General features: G+C 52.4%; 1 protein-coding gene across 3 annotated transcripts in view; it reads left to right on the plus strand.

Annotated features, from left to right (window-relative positions):
- KIRREL3 (kirre like nephrin family adhesion molecule 3) overlaps positions 1-25,921 on the plus strand; it is a 357,261-nt gene that overhangs the window by 273,041 nt on the left and 58,299 nt on the right. For all 3 annotated transcript variants that reach the window (XM_040085022.2, XM_040085020.2, XM_040085021.2), the window contains one exon: positions 23,574-23,731. In XM_040085022.2, the coding sequence (XP_039940956.1) occupies positions 23,574-23,731 (158 nt within the window). The remainder of the gene's footprint in view (positions 1-23,573; positions 23,732-25,921) is intronic.

The following is a 25,921-nucleotide window of genomic DNA, read 5'->3' on the forward strand; positions in this document are numbered from 1 at the left end:
TTAACAGAGAAAGTCTTTTACGACACACCAGGTGATTACATCGCAATCACAGCCTCTGTGGCCAACGCTGCCTTATTAAAGAAGGGCTGATATTTACAGAAGAACATTGTGATCAAATTAGACTAAAATTAACTGGAGTAAATTAAGAATAAGAGGGGTTTTTTTCATCTGCTTCCCTTTATTTCCTGCCACAGAGTTGCCTCTGGGTTGGTTATAACGCTCTGTGCGTTGATTGTGGTATTGGGGCAAAAAACACAGAAAGGGGCAGCAGTTCATTTCTCTGGTTTGCCTCAGAGAGAAATCTGCATTTGCACCCCCTCACTCACCCACCTCCTCCTGCTCCACGAAAGCTCAGGCTTGAAGCATGCCAAAGCTCAAGGAGCTCACTGCTCCCGAGCACAGGGTGGGGTTGTTGGGTGTCTGTGCAGGGCCAGGATCTGGACTCGATGAACCTTGTGGATCCCTTCTGACTCAGGATATTCTATGGAACTACAGGGCCAGACCCAAACCTGTGGTGTTTCAGCATCCCCAGCTTCAACAAGCTCTGCCTGTGGGCCTCTGCCATGCCGAGAGCATCCCAAAGTGCTCATCCCACACTTCCTGCTCAGGGCACGGCTGTGCTCAGAGCAATAGCAGAAATGGGGTGGATTTCCCCCAACGATCCTAAACCCAACGCTCACTCACATTTAACATGCGGCTTAATAGCTCCAAAACCAAGGCTGGTGCTCAGCATTACGAGCAATCGTCCAACGAGGAATTGGGAGATTTTTTTAATAGCAATGGGCCAAACAAAATAATCATCAGGCGGTTTGAGGGTTTTGCATTTCTTTTTCAGCACGAAGGGAATTAGCGGTGAGCAGAGTGTGGTTTCTGGGAGAGTCAGCTCTGTCCGTCAGGCTCCAGAAAATGGATGATCAGACTTTTGGCAGTGGCAGCATGGGGTGGGTACGTGGACTGTTGCTTTGCCTCTCCCGAGCAGGAGGCTGAATCATCCTGAAGAATAGTGTAGCAGAGGCTGCTGGAGGGAATGAATAGCACAGCCTCTGACCCAAGCCTTTGGATAAATCATCCTTCCAGGTCAAACCCATGAATCTGACAGGCTTTAAAAATTGTGTCTTATTACAGTTTCACCAGCTTCTCCACCTTTACCTGATGGCTTCATCCCTAATTCCCATATCAAAGCCCCACTGGACGTGGGGATCCTTGTTGCAGCTTTAGCCAGTCCTGGTTTTTCTCTTAATCCAGGAGCTCCATCAGTTCTGGTTTAGGACTCCATCAGCAGTTCTGCAGGCTGAGCCTCCATCCAGGCAGCTCCACCTTGAACTGGAATTCCCAGTTGGCCTCTAGATGGGCAACGTCACCCTGGTTTTTCTGAGTTTTTTAAAGCCTTTTGATTGTTCATAAAATGGAGTCAGACCTTTTAGCTTCTGTACAATATTAGGAGCAGTTTCTACCTTTTTCTCACAGATGTAACATAAACAAGTCCTTTGTTTTTCATTCTCTGTCCTTTGTTTGCATATTTCTAACCTGAAAACAATAGTAACTGACAGTTGGTCTGGCCATTCGGCTAAGGGGTGATAACTCCAAAAGCCAATCCACAGCCAGACCCACAAATGTATAAAAAGTAAGAAATAAACAGGCAGAGGGCTCTCTGCCTTGTTCTCCACCTTGGGTTTTCAGCCTTGGCTCTCTCGGAGGAACCTTCTGCCCTGCGAAAATCTTCTTGACTCCGTGTGATTGATTTGTGTATCCCAGTCACAGGGCAAACCCAGGCCACAGGCCGGGAGTGATAGCACTTCTGCGGTGCTAAAGATGTTGTTAATAGAGACAGTGCCATCAGCGCAGGAGGGGGATGGACACAGGGCACACTGTGCTTCCCATACTTTGGAAAAATGCAGCAGCTGGGATGAGAAGTTTATCAGTGAACAGGTCAAGATGCTCTTTTTCCTCCTTGATTTCAGTGGAAGACACTCGTGTGAAATCATTGATAAGGTTTTAAGCTTTATCCTCTTCTTTCCTCCATTTCTTTCCTCCAGAGAGGAAGAAAGAAGTGACTGAGTTAAAATTAGGTGAATAACCTTCATATTTCAGGGTTTTTTTTGTCACTGGAAAACTGAAAAATTCCCTCTTTTCCATCCAGAATGAAGTGTTGGAGTTTATTGTTCGTTCCAGGCAGGCGTGATGGCTTCTGATGGGGTTTTGCCCGCTCCTCTCAGAGCTGGCAGTCGGCAGGGACCCTGCCCTGCTCACGGGGTGACAGGGCTGGAGGGGCTGCTGCTGGCAGTGTGCACTGGGGACACGTGTGATACCTCGGTGGGTACCAGGGTGGAGCACAGGTACCTTTGGAGGGCAGAACCCTCCAAAGGCATTGGTGCTGCTCCCATCCCTGCGCCCCGCTCACTTCCCCCATGGGGCTGGCAAAGGTTGTGTTGGAGGATTTTCCCCCCTGCAGGTCCTGCCTTGGGGAATCAGAGAAGGAAAGTGGGTGTTCTTTATTCACATCACACCTGAATATTCACGAGAGCTGTGAATTATCCAGCTATGCCACCCGGGCAGGGCTGGGACGTCCGCCTGGAGCCCCACCCCATTCCTCCAGCAGCCTTGCTGCAGTGAAGGAGAAAATTAACAGCACTTCTTGCTTTGGGGACAATTCCTTCATCCAAATCACTTTTGAAATCTGGAGAATGTTGGGGGTTTTACTTTGCAGAGAGCACTCAGGGTTTGTCGGGAACAGGCAGCCACCTCAAGCCTTTAGGTTTCTAAACATGTTCAACCCATTCGAGGATCCCACAAAGGAGAAACCAACCCTGCTCCAGGCAGGGCAGAGCTGAACCCCCATGTCAGGTGTTCTCCCTGCCCTGCTTCTCATCCTGCCTTTGCCTTAGCGCAGCACAGCAAACGGTGAATTGAATCGGTACAAAACGAGCCCGGGGCAGGAGCAGCAGCATCCTTTGCTCAACTGGAATGAGTCATTTCTTCTGAAGTATTCCTGCTCTCCTGACCTCGCAGTGTTGCTCATCCTGGTCAGGATCTCCAGACGATCTTTGCAGCTCATTGTCAGCTCTAATTGCTGTCTGCTTGGGCCCCAAACATGGACAAGAGCAGAGCAAGGACAGAGGAATTGATGTGTCAATCCCTGGCTTTGCTAGGGCACCCAACAGCCACTTGGACACTCCTTTTGGACAAATGAGAACAGTCATCCCTTTCTCTTTGGGAATGCTGGAGGACAAAATCACCAGAGAAATGAGAAATCAATTTGCCACCTCAGGTGGCAAATCCCAGTGTCAGCCGCAGCCCTACTGAACTCATGTGAGCCCCCCCAAGAGGAGCTGGCAGGACTTGGCATGGCCAGGATGAGCCACAGCCTGGGAAATCATGGAATGTTGCTGGTGGGTGGCACAGCATGAGGGAGGGACCTGCAGGGACAGCTCTGTGTGTGGAACAAAGCCACAGGCTCTGAGGATGCTCCTGGTTTTGCTCTGTGAGCTGGCACGGTGCTGGTTCCAGCCCTGGAGTGCAGTGGCCAGGGCTGAAGTGGCCACTGGCACTTGTTGGTGTCTCTCCAGCAGGTAAAAGTGGCACCTGTGCCCTCAGGACATCCCCAGTACGTTGGTACTTGGGACTGGGACTGTGACTCCATCACTGCTGTGCTCTCAGGGGACCCATCCGAACCCGCGGCATATTCCTGCCCATGGCTCCTGCAGAGTCCTGCTCCCCAAAAAACAGCCCCAGTCCATAACTTCCCACACAGGTGAGGCTTTCCCTCCCTTTCATGGCTGCAGATGGTGTGAATGTGCTGGCAGTGCCACAGCCAGGACTCTGGAGCGTGCCGTGGGTGCTGTCCCAGCACGGAATGCAGCGACCGTGGAGGCAGCCCCATGTCGGTGATTACAGCTGGACAGCCCAACAAAAGCTCCTCAGTGTGGGGTTTTTTTTTTCCTCACAAACAATCCTCCAAACAAGCTCTGGCACAAGAGTGGCTGTTTGCAGACATGTATAACCCTTTTTATTGGAGCTGGGTTTGTTTGGGAAGCTGCTGCTGTGAGGCCCTGGGATGAGGCTTAGAAACAGCTGCGCCGCACAAGTGGCACTCCAGAATCAGATGTCAGGTCCCCAAAGCCTTGAGACTGCATGAAGAAGTGAGGGAATTTCTCGTGAAAATAAAACTGCTTTGCCTCTGTTATTGGTGGAGCGCGGCAGGGTCATGTTTTGAAGCTCTGCAATGCTGAGGATGAGCAACATGTTGGTTTTTCTGCGATGAAAAGCTCAGCTCCTCCTCGCCTCCGATGGTTTTAGAATCCGGGCTGGAAGAGGAGTGAGGGATGATGTGACAAGCAGGGCACAGCTGCTGTGGGTTTGGTGACGCTCAGTTTGCTGGCAGATGTTCGCCCCCATCCCTTCTGCTCTGCAGAAGCCGAGCGAGGCTCTCTCAAAACCAATCCAGGACCCCTGGGAGCTCGCTTGGCAGTGCCGTGGGCCCCATTTCTGGGAATGGGGTGACTCCTTAGGGGGACAGCTGTGCCCTACATTCCCTGATCCCTCTCTGGGATGGAAAGCAGAGCCCAAGGTGGAGGGACCTTCTTGTTTGAGGTAATTTTGCCCAAAGTGCAATGCCCAGCCTGGGAGCAGCCCAGGGTTCCTGCCAGAGGCAATTCAAGAGCCTGTGCTGAGTCAATCCACCTTTCCCCCTCCTTTCCATCTGTCTTTCCAAGGTCCCCCTCCTCTGGTGTCAACACAAGCTTAATGAAAAAGCAGCAGATGTTGCTGTGATTTCAATTTACTCAAGATTTTAACCTAATGCAAATGGTAGTTTGCATCCAGCTGTGACGAGGCAGCATGTGCTGAGGCCCCGCCTGCAGATCCCTTACCTGTCCCATGGCTGTGATGGCAACCACTGACTCCCAAAAATCTTCTCCAGGAGGTTGTCTTTGGACCTGCCCTTACCCAGAATGTGCAACAGGACTTGCAGCAGCTCCTGGCGAGGCAGAGGTGGGATGTGTGGGAGAGCATCGAGCATCGCTGTGGCCTGGGTGGAAATATTTGTGTGTTTTGGAGGTTTCTCATGAAATGGAGGAATAATTGAGAAGAAGTGCAGTCAACAGTGAGTGATTCATCTGCCAGATTGAGCTTTGCTCTCCCCCTTAGGATTGCAGAAGCCAACTATGATTTCCTGACCTTATCTCCTCTCGGAGTGGGTAAACAACAAACCAACTCCTCTGTCTCTGCCTGGAGGAGCTGGAGGATAGTCACAAGCAGATCTGGTTTGTTTGTTTATTTGGTGGGAAACAATCACCTTCTCCTCTGCCTTGTTTTTCACTACCTGAATTCCTGTGTGTGGGCAGAGCTCCCACGTCGCTGCGGTACCCCCAGGTCTGTGACCACCATCCTCACCCAGAGCGTGCAGTGCCGTGGTCACAACACACCTTGGAGGCTCTCCGGGTATGGAGCAGCTCACCCCCACCACCTGCCCCCCATTCCTGAAAAGATCTGTACCATTCACAGCCCTCAGGGCCAGAGGTCTTCAGCACAGGAGGAACAAGCCCAGGGAAAGCACAGATTCACCTTCCAGTCTTCTCCATCTTCCACTTCTCAAATCAAGACAGGAACAGGAGACAACCGTGTGCTTACAGAGCCAAAGCAGTCGTTTGCCTCCTTGTGAGACACTTTTCAGATGGTTTTGGTGGTCTGCAGGCCAAAAAAGGAATGGCATTCCAGTCCATGCATCCCTTCCCAGAGACTCCTGCCTCCCTCCTGCCAGAGTCCTGCAAACCCATAACAGACAGAGATGGGCACAAGGGGAAGGAAAATCTGTCCCTGGAAAAAAAAACATCCTGGAGCGAAGCAGAGGAGGAAGAAGCGTGGTCGGCGTGGAGCCCATCAGAAATCTCAGCCTGATTAGGAGCTGTGATCCCCTGACACGGAGCAGCAATTTACAGGCACCATTAGCCCGCGCCAGAGCGAGAGAGAGATGCCGAGAGTGTCCTATTTTCCACACCTCCGGAATGCCACACGACTCATGAAGGATAAAAATAATTAGCTGGAGCGTCTCAGGGATAACTGACAAGTACCCAGGGCTGAGAGTTCCCCTGATGTGCCATCCTCACCTCCAGCACTTTGAAAGGGAAGGACAGAACTTCGCCGAGAGCCAGCCGGGGGCGGCGGATGCTGCCGGATCCGTGGGAGCGGGATGAGCCGAGGGGAACTTGGCGAGTCACAGCCTTCAAACAGGGCCCAGCTGCATCTGCAGCCCCTGAATCTGCTGCTGCCCGAGGAGGTTGGTCACACAGGGACGAGCCAGGCTTTGGCTGTCCCCTCCTGCTGCAGGTAGAGCTTGGATCCTGCTGTCGCTTCCCTCCTTCATCAACCTCTGAGCAGCATCTCCGCTTTTGAACCTCATGGTATTTTCTAATTGTTAGGCTTGATAAATGGCACATCAGGCTGTCATGAATAACAGTGAGGGTTCAGGGACAGGGCTGGGAACTGGCTCATGGGCTACAGGGAGCTCAGGAAGGAGCTTTGAATCACTCCCCTGCCTTCCAAGCCCACGTGTCCTGACAGGACCTCATCCTTTCCAGCCAGTTTCCCACCAGCCACTACTTGGGTCCCCCTTCTCCCAGCTTTTGGCCTCTTCTTCCTCAGTCTATTCTATTTAACCCCCCACCTCTAGGCCTGCATGCCCTGTCTCTCTGGTCAGGCACATCCTGGCCCAGAATGAGAGCTCATAAAGTGATGGAGCCAGTGGCCCAGGGCTGGGTGATTGGTTTTCCATTAAAACTCACTGGGAGCTGTTCATCGTGTGAGTCAAAGCTGGGAAAGCCTTCCAGCTGGGACAGGGCAGCAGAGGGGTTTATGTTCCCGAAAGCGGCCACAAATTTCACATGAGCCTTTCCAAAATGAAAGGCTAGGCAGGAAAAAAAACCCAAAACTTGTGTTTTGACATCTCCCAAACATCTCCTTTTGTGCTAACTCAGCACTTCTCATTAGAAAAAAAAAAACAAAAAAAAACCAAACACACATAAATTCCTAAGTAGGATTTTCTTTCCATTCCCTGTCCATCCAGCACAGTTTCTGTCCTGCCTTCTCCCTTCAGCTGTGACACAGCAGGGCTCTGTCCTTCTGCCTCTTGGGCCAACTAACTTTGGGCTTCCTCATCTCTCTTCCTTTCAGCAGCTGGGACCCAACCGGAGGCAGGAGGTGAGGGATGCTCTGGATGATGCCGGTGGCATCTCACCCTCTGCTCCCCAGCAGGGAAATCCATCTCCCCAGAAGAGGGGCTCCCTGCAGCCCCGTGGGGCAGCCCTGAGGGTTGGTGCCATTTGAAGTGGCCTCCCCATGGCAGTGGGTGCAGATCCACCTCTCCTTGTGGCAGATGGGATGGGATAGCTCAGGTCCCATCCCGCAGGAGCAGCATGCAGCAGGATGTCTGGCTGCCAGCGGACCAGGAATGCATCCCAAACCCTGCAGCTCTCAGCTGGGCTGCCTCTGCCACCAGGAAAAATAGCTGTGGCCAACAATGGCCTGGCAGGAGCTCCAAGTATTCATGCTGTCCATGGCATGGATTGGGAAGTGATCCAAAAGAGTTCAGAGCCAGGGAGCTGGAGCATCCCACAGGCATCCCCTTGGGGCTCCAGACCAGGGGTACAATGATGGTGTTTATTTATCTGTCACCATTTATGGGTTTACGATATATAAACTTTGGGATGAATTTGTGAGTCAAACTGAGCAAGAGATCCTTGTGCACATGGATAGAGGGAATAATGGGAAAAGGTATGGCAGAACCCCTCAAAGTGGGCTCGTCCATGGAATGAAAAGCTGATACTCCGTTACCAACAGCAGCATCACCTCCCAGCTTGTTCTGTGCCCTTGGAGGCTCCTTTGCTGTGACTGAGCAGGGTCATTTCTGCTTCAGCCTGGTAGAGCCAAGCACACCTGGTGAGCAGGAACTGGGTGTGGTGGGATTGGTGAGCAGGAACCAGGAGCTGGGATTGGCGAGCAGGAACCAGGAGCTGGGATTGGTGAGCAGGAACCAGGAGCTGGGATTGGCGAGCAGGAACCAGGAGCTGGGGTTGGTGAGCAGGAACCAGGAGCTGGGATTGGCGAGCAGGAACCAGGAGGTGGGATTGGCGAGCAGGAACCAGGAGCTGGGATGTCGTTAGTGCTGTCCTAATTGCTTTGTGCATGTCTCAGTCTAAGGAGGGGAGCAGCTCTAGGGAAGCTGCTGCTTCTCAGCCAATAACATTTCGGAGGTGTTGGATGGACAACAATAATGAGAACTGCCAGAAAAGAGAAAACAATAAAAAAAAATTTAAAAAATCAAGCAAAAAAGTCAGAAGGAAACACAACTATTTCTGCTGCAGAAGCTCCTGGGAGCCATCACTCAGACACCTGGTGCTCACTCCCCTGCTCTTTCCTCACCTCATTTCCCAGGTCAGGCCAAACCTGCTCGGATTTGCCATCACCTTTCAAGAGGAACGAGACCAAAACATTTCCCCTATTGACACGTTGCTGCCTTTTTTGCTATTGATTCCTTAATTAAAAAAGAATAAAATTCCACCAAAGCAGACGTTTCTCCGAAGCACTCCATCAGTCAAAATAAAAAAAAAATAAAAATAAAATAAAAGAAGAGGAAGCAAAATCAATATCCTATTTAAAAGAAAAAAACAATACACATTTGGGAGCAGATTTTGGAGCAGCCCCAGATAGTCCATCTACTCCCTTCTCTAATGAGCTCTATTTGCTCTGCTTTCCCATGCTCTCCAGTCCCTCTTCTCTCCACTGGCATCATTTCCTTTGGACTTTTCCTACAAATCCCACCATTTCTGGCAGGGTTGTCACCATTTCTAGAGGGTGAAGCCCAGGGAACCTGGTGTTTCCCTGCAGGCTCCTGTGCACAGGCACCGTGTCCCAAAGGATGGGTGACACCTCTATCTTTGTGCTCCTCTCAAAGAAAAACCTTTGGCAAATCATGGAAGCAGAGCAGTCTCAAAGCCAGTATTCTCAGGATCCTCGTGTCACGGCTTTAATCAGGATTCTGCTTTTCCAGCCCCATTTTCCTGCTACTCTGCAATTTGCAGGCTCTCTGGGAATGCTGTATTAATGGCTCTGGCTCCATAGGGATACCTTCACAGAGGGACTTGACAGTGAACAGCCACTCCAGGGGATTCCCTCCGAGCAGAGGCTTAAAGATTTGGGTAATTTATTTTAAAATGGGGGTGTGCTAATGATCTGTGCAGGATGAATGATCCTGGGAAAGGCCGCAGGACTGGAGGGGAGACAAGGGCATTAGAGTGTCTGTGAGGCTGAACCTTCTCCTTGTGGAGCTGTGCCGCTGCCTGATAAGGGATTCAGACCAAACCCAGACATGTGTCAATGCTGGGACATTGGGATTGATCGTGCTCCGTCCTGGACGGGCTGGGTTTGGTTTCTTTTGAAATGTGTGGCCCAGCCACGTGGGAGATAAGGAATTGCACGGCATTGATCAAGCTGATGGATGCTGGATTCATCCCTGGGGATTTGCTCAGCCCTCACTGCGGAGCAGCTGAAGGTCTGCAGAGCCCGTGACCTCTGCAGCTCAGGGACACATCCCTGGTGTCCAGCAAGCTCCCACGGGATCCGCCACAACATCCTCAGTGGCTCGGTCTGTTTGATCTCTAAATGTTCCGCACGGTGCCTAAAGCAGAGCTGGGGCTTGTTCCTTGTTTGCCAGAGCTGGATCCAGCTCCAGCTACACTTTTCCCTGAGGAAAGGTGAGCATGGCATCCCTGGGATTCCCGTGTCCTGAATGAGGGAGAGGGTTCAGGACTCTGTCCAGCACGGCAGTGGGGGGATGTGGGGTGTGCGAGGCCTGAGGTGGCTCAGGCAGGTGTGTTGAACAGGGGGGTGTTCATCTGGCTGGAGCTGCCACAGAGGGGTTGAGCCCAGCTGTTTGCATGCCCGTGGTGCTGGGGAGAGGGGAGGGAGGCAAGGCACTGACAGATCTGGGGTGAGTCTCTTCCTAAGGCCTTCATTTATTATTTCTGGTGGTGTCTTACAGCTGGGAGGGTTTGGCTGGTACGCAGATCAAAGCTCCCAGCCCAGCCCTTCCCACCTCGTCCCTCTCGGTGCCACCACAAGGCAAGAGCAAAGCGCTCAATTTCCATGTCCCCATGGGGCTCCCTGGTGTGAGCTGCCCTCGATTCCTCGGCAGCAGCACAGGCAGGGATCTGAGTGGGAATGTCTCCTGGTGGAGGCTGGACAGAGCATCACTCAACACCATGCACAGCCTGTTCCTGCCAAGGAAGGAGGGATGCAAGAACTTCCAATTGGTGACCTGCAAATGAGATATTCACAGAATCCAACAATGGTTTGAGTTGGAAGGAACCTTAAAGTTGATTTCATTCCATCCCCTTTCATCATGGGCAGAGACACCTTCTACTGTCCCAGGCTGCTCCAAGCCCTGTCCAACCTAGCCTTGGACACTTCCAGGGATCCAGGGGCAGCCACAGCTTCTCTGGGCACCCTGTGCCAAGGCTTCACTGTTATGGCCTGGAATGGGTGCTGGAAAGGGACAGATGTGTTGTGGATGTCCTTTGTTTCCAGCAGCCACAGCGTAGATGTGATCTGTAGGCGACACTGCCCATCCTCCTCTGCTCCCACGTCAGCCCATCTCCATCACAGTCAGCCGTGCTCTAAGGACACCTCTCCATCCCTCCAAACTCAGTCTGTGCCAATGTCAGGTGCTCAGCACTTAGGAACAAGGATCCATGCCCAAGGAAGGGTGGTTGGGTCAAGAAATCTTCTCATTCCTGCAGAGGGAGGTAGGAGCTTTCCCAGCCCTGGTGGGTTCATCCCAACGTGTCCACGGAGAGCAGCACAAGGCAACAGCCTAAAATCCTGGGGAATCTCCACCCCTCCTAGAGACCCAAATTGAACAGGTGTGAAAAAATCTTCATCCTTTCCCTCGGTTTGATCCTCCTGCTGTGCACACAGCCAGGGACAGAGGAACCACAGGGACAAATCCTTCCCTGAGGATGCTGAGGCTCTGGCACAGGGTGCCCAGAGAAGCTGTGGCTGTTCCATCCGTGTGCAAGGCCAAGCTGGACAGAGCTTGGAGCACTCTGGGATAGTGGAAGGTGTCCCTGCCCGTGGCAGGGGGTGGAATGAGATGGTCTTTAAGGTCCCTTCCAACCCAAACCAGTTCTGAGATTCTACAGATGAAAAAGCATCCTTCTTCCTTGAAATGGCAGTCATACTTTAAATCCTAGGCACAGGAGGTGCCAGGGAGATTTTTCCCAGCTTGTCCTAAAGTCTTGTCTCTTCTCACTCTTTCCTGTTCCCAGTTTCCTTCCCAGCAGCCAGATCCAGGTTTTCTGCAGCCCTGGGCTGCAGCTGGGAAAAGCAGCAATGGCCATGGCTTTGGGGCAGGGAGTGGTTTAAGGGGGAGCACATGACAAAGCTGTGGCCTTTAAGGGAAAGGAGAAAAATGGAAAAATCAGCCTTTCACCTAAAAAACAAATAAACAAAATCAGTCCTTCCAGACCCAAAGGAAGGTAGAACCCCTCTACTCTTCAAAGTGCAGACTGGGAATGACAAAGCACCCCTGCGATGTCTCCATCCCGTGCTGGAGTGCCTGGCACCAGTGAGAGCAGGTGCTTCTCTGCCATCCGAGCCTGGAATAGCTGGATCAGACCAGGTACCTGCACATCCCAGCTGGGCAGGCAGGGAAATGCCACGGGAGAGGGGAAGGCAAAGCCTCTGGCTGTGAGCAAGTGCATCAGCACCGGGGCCACAAGGGTGAAAACGAGCTCCTGAGCTGGAAACTCACATCTCATTCTGTCCTTTTGTCCCTGAGCACCAGACAGGAGCCCAGGACTGAGGCTAGAGTTGCAGCAAGGCTCAAAAGACAAACTTCCCCTGGCTCTCCTCAGCCTGCAGGGAGCTGGGAAGGGCTGTGCCCATCGCTGGGATCACCCACCCACCGTCTGCCCTAGGCTGAGAGGGGAGGTCTCCTGGTGCTGCACAGTGGGAGGGGTGCCTGGTTCCCTCCCAGCCCCTTACCATGGGTTGGTGTGCCAGGCTCCCTGCCAGGCCCATCCCAAGGGAAATGCAGGATTCAGCTCCGCTGAGGCTCCCGGGCCTGTAAGGTGCTGGTAGGATAGTAAATACCACGGCTAATTAACAGAAGAGGTATTGGTTAATGAGCTCAAGGCACGTGCAGCCTCAAAACTGATCAAGATAATCAAGGCCCAAACTTTAACGCCCAGGTCCCAGTCTCCTGCGTGATCCCTCTGTGCTCTGCATCACTGAATTCCTCCTGGGAGGAGGCAGGCAGGAGCTCTCCCCCCATCCTGCAAGACAGGGGATCTAAGAGCAGCCCTCACCAGAAGGAGGGGACCAGCTCAGGGTTCTGCTCCTCTTTTCCATTTTAATGAACAGTAATAATCCCCCTCTCTCTCTCTTTTTTTTTTTTTTTTTTTTTTTTTTGAAGCTATCTGACATATGGGAAAAATAATGAATCGGTTTTTCGCCTGCGCTCTCTGATCTGTCAGTCTGCACCCGGGAGCCGCGCGCAGGGGGCGGAGGAGGCAGGGGTGCTGGCCTACATTGGGGAGATAACGATGCTCCTGCTGATCCCCCTCCCAGGAGAAGGTGCAGGCATGTCCTGCAGCTGAGGCGAGCCAGGGTATGCCCCAGCCTTTTCCTCCGGTTTTGTATTTCTCCTTGTGCACGGGTGTTTGCAGCTACAGCAAAGCGAGATGTGCTTGGAGCGTCTCTGCAATCTCGTGGGCTCTTCCCTGATTCCCAAGGGCTCCGGGACTGGATCCACCAGGTCCCTGCTGCCTCCAAAGGAGATTGACCCAGGGCTGTGCTCTTTAGTTTCAGCATCTGCCCCAAAAGCGTCTCTGAGCAATCCAGTGTAGGATTAGTGAGGATGCTGCAGCCTCTCTGGAGTCCCAGTTCTCATTTGGAGAGTTCCAGGATCATTTTGGCTGGAAAAGACCTCCCAGACCATCAAGTCCAACTTGTGACCAATCCCCCCTTGTCAGCCCAGAGCACTGAGTGCCAAATCCAGTTGCTCCTTGAACTCCTCCAGGGGTGGGGACTCCAACACCACCCTGGGCAGCTCCTGTCAACGCCTGAGCACCCTTTCCATGGAGAAATTCCTCCTGATGCACAACCTGACCCTTCCCTCACGCAGTCTGAGGCTGATTCCTCTTGTCCTGTCTGTTCCCTGGGAGCAGAGCCAGACCTTCACCAGGTTCCACTCTCCTGTCAGGGAGTTGTCCCCCCTGAGCCTCCTCTTCTCACAGAAGGTCCCATGTGGGACACCCAAACCACAGCCCCTGCTGCCCCTCCTAAGGAGGTGGGGGTTTTGCACAGGGCTGGCACAGGTCATGGCGCAGGGCAGCCAGGCAGAGCAGGAGGCTTGCACAACAGCAGGGATGAAGGGATATTCCAGCTGGGAGAGGCCTGGGATGTAGAACACCTGGTCTAGCTGTGCCTCAGTTTCCCCTGTGCCCAGAGAAGCTGTGGCTGCCCCATCCTTGCAAGCATCCAAGGCCAGATTGGACAGGGCTTGGAGCAACCTGGGACACAGGAAGGTGTTCCTGCCCATGCCAGGAGGTGGAACAAGATGAGCTTTAACAGCTCCTTTCCAGCTCAAACCATTCCACAATCCCATGATTTCAAACCCAGCTGCCTGTGCTGGGGAGGGGCATCCCCAACACAGGGATCCTGTGTGTGATAGTGGCTCTTATCAGTAAATCTGATTACATCAGTGGTAACAAGACCGGGTGGGCTGGCAATTTTTCCTCCGTTCCTCTCCCATCCCCGCTGACACATCTGGGAAGCTTTACCCTGACTTTCCACCGTCCTGACAAGGCAGAATTGGAACCATTAATCACGGCTGTCCTGGATCACGGACCCACCTCTCTCAGCTGTGGGCAAAACTCTTCAGTTTACGGGCAGCCAGGGCAGACACAGCAAAGCAAAACAGCTCCCTCCGAATCCCCCCACCCTCAGTTAGGGCTTGGCAGTAGCTGTTGACATGATCCATCCAAAAACACGGCCTTAGTGCGGAGAATCGAACGAGGACCTGGCAAATGCAATCTGTTCTTTGGCACTGTGCTGCCCTTTCAGCCGGGAGAGAAAATTTCAAGTTTTTTTACTCTTTGCAGAGTGAACATTCCGAGTAAACAATCCATACCTGGCCAGCTACCTGCCCGCACAGCATCTGGCTCTTTGTTAAAAGTGTGGAAGGGGGCTGCCAAAACTTCTTCCTCCTCGCATGGAAGGCTTTTCAGTAGAATACAAACGCTCCCTTATCCCATGACAGATCTGCTTGTGTGCTCTCCAAAATGGATCCTGCCCCGAGCCAGCTCTCACAAAGAGTTTCAGAACTTCAACATTTGGTTTAATTCCAGTCCATTGTGAAAACTGAATATTTAAAACACTCTCTAGCCAAGAGTCTGGGAGCAAACCCCTCCTCAGCATGAAAAAGCAAAGAGTATTCCAGTGATATTCCTTGAAACGATCTGGAGAGGGCTTAGACGGAGGAAAACCAGCCCCTCCAGGGCACTGAGTGGGAAAGCAGAGCTGAGCTCTGCTGCAGTGAGATGAAACCATCTCTGGGAACCATTTCCGAATTTTAGGGATCTGCATTCTCCAGCAAGATACCGGAGAAATCCATCCTGCTGACCCTAGAAATGTGGAGCGTGTGGGACTTCCGGCAGCTGGGTGAAAAAAGAGACAAATCATCAGCAGAAAATAGAAGGGAAAAAAAAAAAAAAAAAGGGGGGGCGGAAATTTTAGGAAATATCAGTGGTTTGTTTCTCATGAGCTGCTTAACGTGAGGAGGGCCCAAGAATGAGGCTCAGGAGGGAAACAGGGATATAGGTGTCTGCTGGTTTGGAGAGGAGGCAGCACTCCTGGCAGCTGCCCGGGCCCCTCCCGCTCACACACACGCTGAAGTGCCACAAGACAAATAGGACCCGGAGAGAGATGCACTATTTAAACTTTCATCACTATTTTTCTCCCTGGCTCGCCTTGTTTCTTTTGATTTATTTTTTAGTGTGTTTTCCCCAGGCTGTGCTGTTCGCCTGCATCTCTTTCCTCTCCTTCTTCTCCCGGCAGCAGCCAGCGCCGTTCCGGGGGGCACCAGGAGCTGGCCAGCATTTTTCAGGCTGTCCAGGCTCAGCTCCCGTGGGTAGGCAGGAGGAATGAGGCAGCAGAGCAGCATCAGGCTGGGAAAGATGAGGCCAGGACACGGCACGGACAACAAGGGACCTGTAGACACGACATCCTCCTTTTCCCATCCATCCCTGACCGAGCAAGGGCTAGGAGACAGCTCTGCACTGCACGGAACCAGAATCCCATCCTGCTGCCACCCGTGCCAGGGCTTGGCACGGGATTGAGGCAGGAAGGGTGCCAGCCACGCAGGCACCCCGCAAAGCACCAGCCCTCTGTGCCATGCCAATCCCAGCAGGGCCAGAGGCTGGCAGCACACAGGGGGCTGGATGCTCGGGAACAATGCCAGAGCCCAGCCCAGAGCCAGTGTGGCCGCTGTAAATTGACCGTGGACAGCACAGGCTGGGTTGTTCTCAGCCTGTCTCATGTAGGGAAGGTGCAAACAGCTGCAGGGATTGTTTTGCAGAATCTCAGAATCATGGAATGGTTCGGCTTGGAAGGGACCTTAAAGCTCATCTCGTTCATCACCCCCTGTCCTGGGCAGGGACACTTTCCCCTAGACCAGGCTGATCCAAGCCTTGTCCAACCTTGGACACTCCCAGGGATCCAGGGGCAGCCACAGCTGCTCTGGGCACCCTGTGACAGGGCCTCACACCCTCACAGGGAACAATTCCTGCCCAATCTCCCATCCATCCCTGCCCTCTGGCAGTGGGAGCCATTCCCTGTGTCCTGTCCCTCCAGCCCTTGTCCCCAGCCCCTCTCCAGCTCTCCTGGAGCCCCTTTAGGCCCTGGCAGGGGCTCTGAGCTCTCCCTGGAGCCTTCTCCTCTCCAGGGGAGCACCCCCAGCTCTGCCAGCCTGGCTCCAGAGCAGAGGGGCTCCAGCCCTGGAGCATCTCCATGGGCTCACTCCGGCAGCTCCACATCCTTCCTGTGCTGAGGATTCCAGAGCTGGGCTCAGCTCTGTGGATGGGGTCTCACAAGGGCAGAGCAGAAGCGCAGAATCCCCTCCCTCATCCTGCTGCCCACACTGCTGGGAATGACCCCAGGATGTGAAGATAAAGATGAGTGGAGCCTCCTTCTGCTGAGAGCTGCAGACAGGAATGGTCTCCAGGTTTCAGATGTAGGATGCAAAGGAAGATCTGATCAGTCATACTTGAAGGGGGAATATTGCACGCTGGAGTCAGGAAGGGCTCCGAGCCCTGCGCTGACCCCAGTTAAACTCAGACCACTCACTCTGTTGTTCATTTTTCCTTGCCTGCCAAAATAAAAGGATTGAAATCCTAATTGCATCAGGAAGGGGAGAGGTAGAATGGATGCACATCAAAACAGTGGAGGGGAGGATGCAGTTGGCATCCAGGGCGAGGTTTTCTTCAGATCTTAGGTCACTGAGCCCCACAGTCCTGCCCCAAGCCCCCACTTGGTGCTGCCCTGAGGAGCCCAGCCCATGACAATGCTCAGACAGCAAAATCCCTGCCTTTCAAGTGTTGGACAAAACCTAAGAGTCTGTTTATAGCCTTCCTAGCTCTGAAGAACTGCTGGAAATCTGAATCCTCAATGTGTAAAGGCCTGATAAACGGAAAGCTGAACACTTCTGGAGCTGTAAGCTGCTCTGCAGTGGTTTAGGCCCTCACAATTCGCAGACTCCAGGGTTGATAATACAGCGAGACCCTGAGCAGTCTGCTGGAAAACTCTGCCAGAAACACAATCCCTGTAAGGGGATTCTCTTATCCAGTGTAGCAAGCTTCATCCTAAAAGCGGTTTTGTGTTCTAACCCTTTTCCTCCCCTTGGAAAGCTTTCCTAGACACTCAATGAAACAGAGAACCTTCTTTCTCCCCCAGCATCCAAACATTCCTGCTTTTTCCTTTGTCTTCTCCCAACCTTCTCCTGGTTCTTTCACTGTAACTCATCCCAGTGAAGCCTCCCATCCTTCATCTTGCCAATTAAACAAGGCCAACCTCTGCTGATTTCGCTTGGTAGGGGAGCTGCTCTTTTCCTTTGATCAGCTCCAGGGAGTTCAGCATCCATGACTGTGGCCAAAACCCCCCAGAATCTCAAAAGCATCGTGCAGAGCAACACCACTAAAACTCCAAAACACCCCCAAGGCTGGTGGGGAAAGCAGACACTGTCTGGGAAGAGGAGGCAGCTCCCTGCAGCTCTCAAGCAGAGAAGAGGATGTTCTGATCCCAAATGATGCACAGAAATGACACCACAGCCAATTAACTCTTCATTCTGCTGAATATCATTAGCAAGAGCTTGCTGCCAAAGTCACACCCACACAGTCTTGATACATTGACCACCTTTTGGACCGGGACAGGGTAAGGGATACACAGAAAATGTGGGGTTGGAAGGGCACCGAGTCCAACCCCCCCTGCCACAGGCAGAGACACCTTCCACTAGATCAGAGGATCCAGGCAAGGATCTTCCAGAGGCTGCAGGTTGAATCCTGCTTCTTCCACAGGTGCCTTGCCAGCCAGCAAACCTGGCCTCTGAATGCCCCAGCGTGGAGGAGAGGTGGGATTTGCTAAGGCAAGCTCTGTTTGCAGGGTTTGTATTCCAAAACCTCCCCAAGGGCGAGCGGTTTGTGCGGGTCAGGGCAGGATCCGGTCAGGCCCAGCAACTCTTCTGTGATGCCTCATAAGCCTGACTTGTCTACAAGGGCTGAACACGCTTCCCTGACAAGCTGCAAGGCCGTGTCTGAATGCACAAACACCACAGCAGAGCAAAGCTCCCACATCCACCCTGCTGCACGGAGGCTCGGCTGAGGCAGCTGAATCCCTCCGGGCTGGCTCCCCAGGGCTTCCCTCGCTGCAGAGACAAAATACAGGAGCAAAGGTTCCTGTGCTCAGCTTGGCTTTTTCATCTCCACAGGGCCTGGTGTTCTCAGAGAGTGCTCACTGCGAGGCAGCTGTCCCCAGTGGGGAGGCTGGGGAGGCTCAGTTCATCACAGAATCATGGAATGGGTTTGGAAAGGACCCTAAAGCCCATCCAGTGCCACCCCTGTCATGGGCAGGGACGCCTTCCACTATTCAGGTTGCTCCAAGCCCTGTCCAGCCTGGCCTTGGACATTTCCAGGGATCCAGGGGCAGCCACAGCTGCTCTGGGCACCCTGTGCCAGGGCCTCACCACCCTCCCAGGGAACAATTCCTGCCCAATCTCCCATCCATCCCTGCCCTCTGGCACTGGGAGCCATTCGCTGTGTCCTGTCCCTCCAGCCTTTGTCCCCAGTCCCTCTCCAGCTCTTCTGGAGCCCCTTTAGGCCATGGAAGCAGCTCTCAGGTCTCCCCAGAGCCTTCTCCTCTCCAGGCTGAACATGCCCGGATGATTTACACTTGTTCTCTCAGCTTTGGGGCCAGGAAGCATCTTCCAGTGGTTCATGGCACACTGTGATCACCAGGAGCATCCTCTGGTCACTGCTATTTGTTCAACTCCCACATGAGCTGGGCCCAGAGCCCCGAGTGCCACAGACCCCTGGGGAAGGGGAGCCATGAAGATGAGCACCAGCAAGGCCTTATCCAAGGGATCTGCTTCCACGGGGGACTCCAGTGCTGAGTCTAACGCCAGCTGAGCATTCCTTGCAGATATTTGGCTCAGGGCAACCCTCAGGGGCTGCTCAGTGTCTGCCCCTCCAGCCCAGCAGCTGGGTGGCCCTTACTTAACACTGAAGAGAGGTTGGCCCCATGAAGAGGAGGTTGGTTTCACAAACCCAGCAGCAGTAAGGCACCAGCCACAACAGTGCAGGAAAACAGCCTTAATTAGGGAAAATGTGCTGGTGGCTGCAGGGCTTTTTGCTTCCTCCACTTCCAGGACCTGGCTGCTGAAGGATCCTGTTGTCTCAGTAAATATTGTTAATGACTGAGGCTCTGTTTGCTTGCCACGTCCTTGCCCAGCTGCCGGGAGCATTTAAAGACATCCACGTCATTCCTGACTCAAAGGCAGCGTTAGCCTGGGGTCTCAGCCCAGCGCTGAGGAATTCTGCGGTGTTCACTAATTAATCACGTTGTGCAGGGTGGGACACTGTGCAGGAAAGCCTCTAACAACTCATTTAAAAAGCTGAAGAATGCACCAAGAGCACCATCGTTTAATTGTGTTTCTTTATGGTGATGTGCTGTAAGTGCGCTTTTCCAAAGGGCAGGGAGCAGAGACACCAAGCTGTCCCCTCTCATCCAGGCAGCCCAGAGCTTTGGAGAATGGTTTAAAAAAATATTCAGCAATTCCTGTATTTTTACAGAAAATGAGTGGATTGGCAAGGAGAAGTTTGTCAGCATTTCTTTGGAAAGATTCGTCTGCAGTGAAGAGAGGGACGAGTGTCCAGGGAACAAAAAACCTTCTGTGATTCACCTCCATCCCAGGAGGTCTCACTCCCATGTCCATTTGGGGATAATTTATGAGGCCCACCCCATAAAAGGCTGCATATCAGACTCATGGGATCATTCAGGTTGGAAAAGCCCTGTGATCCCATCGAGTCCAACCATTCCCCCAGCACTGCCACCATGTTCAGCACTAACCACGTCCCCAGGTGCCACATCCAGGGATGGGAACTCCACCACTGCCTTGGGCAGCCCTGACCACCCTTTTTTCCCTAATATCCCAGCTACACCTCCCCTGGTGCACCTTGAGGCCCTTTCCATCCAGCTTTCTGTTCCTGTGGGCTTTGAGCCGTCCTGGATCCCTTCTCCATCATTTTGATCTTCCTGGGCACGTGCGGGTTAACTCCATTTGTTTTGCTGTCAGGAACAAACCCCCTGCAACCCCAAACAACTTTTCCTATTTATATCCATGGTTTAATCACGAAGGCTAGCGCTTCCATGGCTACGTGATTAAAAATTAGACCAGATTCTGTAGTGGTGCCTCATAATAACAACCAATCCTGGGAGCACAGTGGATGAATAATGGATCATGGCTCCATACTACCACTTTTTGCTTTCCCTCCTTTCTTCTTCTCACTTTTTCATCTTTTCATTCTTCTCTTCCTCCTCCTCCTCCTCTCCCAGTCTGGAGTTGGGGTGGGGAAGGAATACATCCATCCTTCATACTGTAGAACTTAGAGAGACATCACAGATTCCTCTTCATCAGACCCTCCACCCCAAGCAAACTCCCTGTTAGGGAGCCTGGAGACATCAATAATTCATGGCTATCTGGAGGACTGGGCGATGAAAACCATTTCCTTGGGAAGAGGTAGCCAGAACCCATCCTCTCCTCATTGCCACAAGCAGCTCCTCAAGGCTGGCTGCTGATCCCACAGGGAGAAACAGGAGCAAAACTGTAAAAACCGAGGATTTCTGGCACAGGCCAGACAAGTGATTCCGTGTTTGTTTGTGTTATGTTGTCCCCTGTCCCATAATATCCCCCAGTGCACACACCAGATTGCTTTGCAGGGGAGATGTTGCTGCAGGAATACCAGGGAAAGAAGGCAGGAATATCAAACATCTCACCATAAAAGTTCCTTTATTAAATTCCAAGGTGGTCTTCAAAGAAAGATTTGTGGGTTGGTTTATCCCCCACTCTACAAGATGAATTTTCAATATTTTTTACAACCACAGGTCAAATTCAATTAATGGGTTCAGTGAGGGGAAAAAAAAAACAAAAAAAACAACTATTGAAAAATGCCAGATTTGGTTTTAAACAGCATAAACTCACCCAATGAAATAAAATAAATGAACTTTTAAAATTAAAATTCATACTTCCTTTATGGTTAAATAACATCAGAACGGAGCAGAGTTATTCCCCCTTTCACAGCTCAGTGACAGGCATTCCAACTAACCCAAACCACAGATTTTCGCTTTCCTTTTCCACCCTTTTAGCCTGGGGAAGGGAAGGGAAGGAAAAGAAAAAAAAAAAAAAAAAAAAAAAGGTACATTTTGGATCCGTGTAGAAAAGCTTTTTTCCCCGGTCCTTGGGTTCCACCCACTGAGCTGAAAAATCCCATTACTCCCAGCGCTTGGCAGCGGCGTGCACAGCGGGGTGTGCCCGCAGCACATCTCCCTCGCCTGCAAATCCCGGCCTGGGGCAGGCAGCCGCCTCTGGATTGCCAGGGAACACAACCCCTTCCCAATTCCCAACCCCAGCTGGGCGCTGGAGGAGCCGGTGAGGGGTTTTAAATACTCCTCAGCCAACCACAACGTGGGGACAGCTCAGGAGTAGAGAGGAGCCTGGGGGTTTTGGAGAAGGCTTCGGCCAGCTTTGGCTCTGAGGGGGAACAGCGCTGACTTGGAACAAAAGCGGCTCCACTTTGGCAAAAAACTGTCGGATTTCACCCAACATCCCCTCGGAAGGATGATGAGGGTCGGAGGGTTCTGCCACCCACTTCTGAGCAGGGCGTGAAGGAGAAAATTCCCATTTCTGGAGAATGCCTTTCGTGTGTCCTTCACATTCCTGCTGTCCTCCCACCCCCACATGGGCCCCAGCAGCCCCAGACAGGCCGTGGATGGAGGGACAACACCTCTGTCTGCAGCAAGAACAGCATTTGGCTTCCCAAGGGTGGTGGTTGGGAAGAGCTGGGTGCCTTTGGGTAGTGGGCTGGGCGGGAAGGGCTCTCAGTGAAGGGGCTGCCAGCAGCTTTCAGCAGCAAGGAGGTTTCCTGCTGTTTCCTTGGGATAATGTGAGGTATCCGTGGGATTGGGGATGCTGTTAAACAGCCAGGGAGAGGGAAGGTGGAACTTGGGTCTCTCACAGAGCAGAAATAAAAGTGCATTTGTCTTTCTTAGCCAGGAATATTTTATCTCTTGATGAAACACCCATCAATGGTCAGCAAGGCTGAACTTTTCATGGTGCACCTCTGGAACAGGCTGGAGTCCTCATCCCTGGGGGGATTTAAGCCATGTGGTTGTGGCACTTGGGGACATGGTTTAGTGGTGGGCTTGGCAGTGATGGGGGAATGGCTGGACTTCATCTTAAAGGTCTTTTCCAACGTAGATAATGCCCTGATTCCATGGGGAGCTGGACAAAGCTCCATCTCCAGCACAGATCCCGGACGGAGCAGACCCACCAGGGTAGCAGAGATAGAAGCTCCTCCCTGCAGGATTAAAGAACAGCCCCTCTGTGATCGTGACATGCAAAGCAATCACACGAGACGAGAGATTTTCGCAGGACAGAGACTTCTCTGATCCAGCTCAAGCTGAGTCAGGGCGGAGAGAGAGCCTCCTTGTTTATTTCTTACTTTTTATACATTTGTGGGTCTGGCTGAAGATTGGCTTCTGGAGTTTTCCACTCCTCAGCCTCAGTGGCCAGACCAACTGTCAGTTACAGTTGTTTTCAGGTTAGAAGTGTGCAAACAAAGGACAGAGAATGAAAAACAAAGGATTTGTTTATGTTACATCTGTGAGGAAAAGGTAGAAACTGCTCCTAATATTGTACAGTAGCTAAAAGGTCTGACTCCATTTTTATGAACAATCAAAAGGCTTTAAAAAACTCAGAAAAACCAGGATAACACCCCTCCCTCCAGCTGGAATTCCCATCTCTTACCATTCTGGGGTGCCAGGTCCAAGAGCTGGTCCCAAAAGGAGGTGCCCCCCCTCTGCTTCCATTTCCACCTGTCCCTGGCTTCATTCCCAGCAGAGACACCCAGGGCTGTGTGACACCAGCAGGGCCACAGCCTGGAGCTGCAGCTCCCCACGGGCTGTCAGGGGCTTTCAAAGGAACACCGAGGTCTTAAACATCTCTGTGCCCCCCTGGCTAGATCTGCATTCCCAGAGGGAGGTGCTGAGGAGCCTTGCTGTGGCAGGAAGTGACCACAACCTGCTTGTGGGAGTGACAGGGACATCAAAGAGAGCAGGGAGTGCCCGGGTCCCCGTGGGACAGAGGGCTGCAGGCTCCTGGAAGTCACACTCCTGATGCCCAGAGGTTATTCCACCCTGTGTCCTATGGCTCCAAACCCAACTTCTCCTGCCCTTTTACCCCAAAACACCCTCACCTTGCAGTCAGAAGAGCAGGGGTCACACCCAGTCCTCCCCAGTCCCCAAATCCTGTGTCCAGCAGCAGCCAACTAGAGATCCCCAGGGAGGAAGCGAGGGGCAGGCACAGGAAGTGGGGATTTTTATTTCAAGCAGGGTTATTGCTTTCAAGTACTCCCCATCCTCGCAGACTTTGCAGCTCAGGGACATCCAGGGCTTTGAGGATTTAGTAGCCTTTGGTGGATTTATCTGCCATAAACCTGATCTCTCATACTCCTGCAAAGCTTCCAGCCAAGTCCCCTCAGAAACTTCTCCAGTTGCTGCTGCTGGAGTTCAAATCTGGGGCACAGCTTTTACAAGGGGAAAAGGGGGGGAGCACTGCCACGGCCATCCCAAACCATCTGCAGGGTCTGAGAGGTGACAGGCCAGTCCTGGCAGCCCAGCCCTCACAGGTGACTCCAGGAAGGTGGGTTTCATGCTTCAGATGACATTGTCTGCCCCGTGCTCTTTCCCTGCAGTTCCTCCAGATGATCCTGTCATTATGGGGGGGCCCATCATCAGCCTGAGAGCCGGAGATCCCCTGAACCTGACGTGCCACGCGGACAACGCCAAGCCAGCAGCCTCCATCATCTGGATGCGGAGGGGAGAAGTCATCAATGGAGCCACCTATTCCAAGGTGAGGCAGGATGGGGCTGGGACAAGGACTGTGCTCACAAAGGGGTACCAGGCCTGACACTTCACACAACCCCAAAACATTTGGGGCAGCACCCTCAGCTCTGCGGAGCTGAGACTCTCACCCTGCATCCCTCCATAAAATCTCCCCAGGGGGGAGGCTGGGAGGAAAACAGGCAGGAGGATGCAAGTGAGAAGCCACAAACTCACCAAAATGGGTTCTGCTCTGAATTTGGCTTTCTGTGCCTTCTCACAGCTTGTAATCGCCTGGTGTGGCCGCTTCTCCCCCGTTAATCCCACCTGGGTGTGGTGTTAATGTTGTGTACGGCAGCACTGACCCAGCCCTGGTTCTGGTTCTCCAGCAGAACCTCTGGATGAAAGGAGTGGTTGCAGTGATGTGTGTCCCCGGCTCCAACTGCAGTTTTCCATGAAAAATTGTCAGGGTTCTTGGCGTTTTTTAATTTAGATGGAAAGTCTTTATTGGGTCATGAAGGAAATCATCGAAGAGCAATCAGCAGCACGCTGGGAATGGGACCTCCACGTGTCCTCCTGTTTATGGGCTTCTGATGGCTGGTGAGCGTGAAAGATTCGGTAACACTCGACAGTTTTAATGAAAATTTCTAAACAGCAGAATTCGAGACCTAAAAATGGGTCAGTTTGCAGCCAGGACTTCAAAGTGGGCAGTCAGAGCCGTTCCTCGAGCTCCCGAAGATCTTTAATAAACATTTCATCCTCTGCTGCCACTGTGAAGCCTCCATCCAGCCTCATTCCAGCGACATCCTGATTTGCTGAGGAGAGCAGAGGAGGCAGAACACCCTCCCTGCCTCCTCCTCCTCCTCCTTGCTGAAGCTGAGCTGCTTCCCTGCAGCCGGGGGTGAGCGGAGGGGAGCGTGCCCCGTCTCCCTGCGTGCGATGCGAGAGGCAGCACTAATTAGAGCCAGAGAGAACTGACCTCTCTCTCTCTCTCTCTCTCTCAAATCGAGTGGAATTAATTAAAATCCAGGCCGTTGACGTGCAGTTGTTCATGGCTTGTCCCCCTTCGCCCCCAGCCTTCCCTTCCAGGGCTGTCAGGCCTGGCGCTGAGGAGACAAATTTTGAGCCCTCTCCCTTTCAGACCCACATGCAGTGGGGACCAGAGAAGGGGGAATGCCCAAATTCAAAATATTTCTGAGAAAACACCCTTCCAAAGCAGAGTTTTCCAGGCTGCAGATCCTTCTCCCACAGCACAGAGATCTCCATGGCGTTTTAAGCAGTTTTCTGACTCTGGGAGGAAGAAGGATGCTTCCTCCTCCTGGAGTCAGGAAAACCTCTGTTTCTGAGGCTGAACCTCATTTTCTCCTGACTTTCTGAAGGTTTCCATGAGGCCCTTCCACATTAAAAAAAGAAAATCAGCCTTTAGAAAAACTAGCAGACAATTTTAGACATTTTTTTGAGTGTGAAGTTTGGATTTTTGGTGTCTAGAAACATTTCCCTTTTGAAGCTCCCTGTAAAATAATTCCTCAATTTGCCTCTTTCTGCTTTTTCAAGAAAACTGAAACCCAACCCAGCTTTCCTTTGATCCAGATATTCCAGCCAACCAAAAAGAATCCCTGTTTGGGTTACCAACTGCCTGAAACCATTCACACTGAGTGATAATTTCTTTGTTACTCTGAATTTCCAGTCCACCAACTGATCCATATGCAGCCCCCTGCAATCCCAGCCAGGCAGCACAGAACAGCCACAGCTGACTGAAATCCCCCTGATCCCTGTTGAAGGGGACAGGGAACCTGACAAGATCCTGCAGGATTGGGAGGCTAACCTCAAACAGGGGAAATTCTGCTCAGATTTAGGGTTCACCTCAACCCCAGCACCAATATTGGGGCCGTTCCCCAAGGGAAGAGCACAAGGGGTAACAATAAAGCAAGGACAGGGCAGCATCCTGCATTTGTGTCCAGAGGTTGGGACAGAGCTGGGGAAGGGGCTGGAGCACCAGGAGTGTCTGAGGGAGCTGTGGGAGCTCAGCCTGGAGAAAAAGAGGCTTGGGAGAACCTTCTCACTCTGCACAACTCCCCGACATGAGGGGGAGCTGGGGCAGGAGTCGGGCTCAGCTCCCAGGGAACAAGGGACAGGATGAGAGGAAATGGCCTCAAACTGTGCCAGGAGATGTTTAGATTGGATATTGAGAAAAATTGGATATTGAGAAAATTTCTTTACT

The sequence above is a fragment of the Hirundo rustica genome, chromosome 23, assembly GCF_015227805.2.
Source record: "Hirundo rustica isolate bHirRus1 chromosome 23, bHirRus1.pri.v3, whole genome shotgun sequence".
Taxonomy (NCBI): domain Eukaryota; kingdom Metazoa; phylum Chordata; class Aves; order Passeriformes; family Hirundinidae; genus Hirundo; species Hirundo rustica.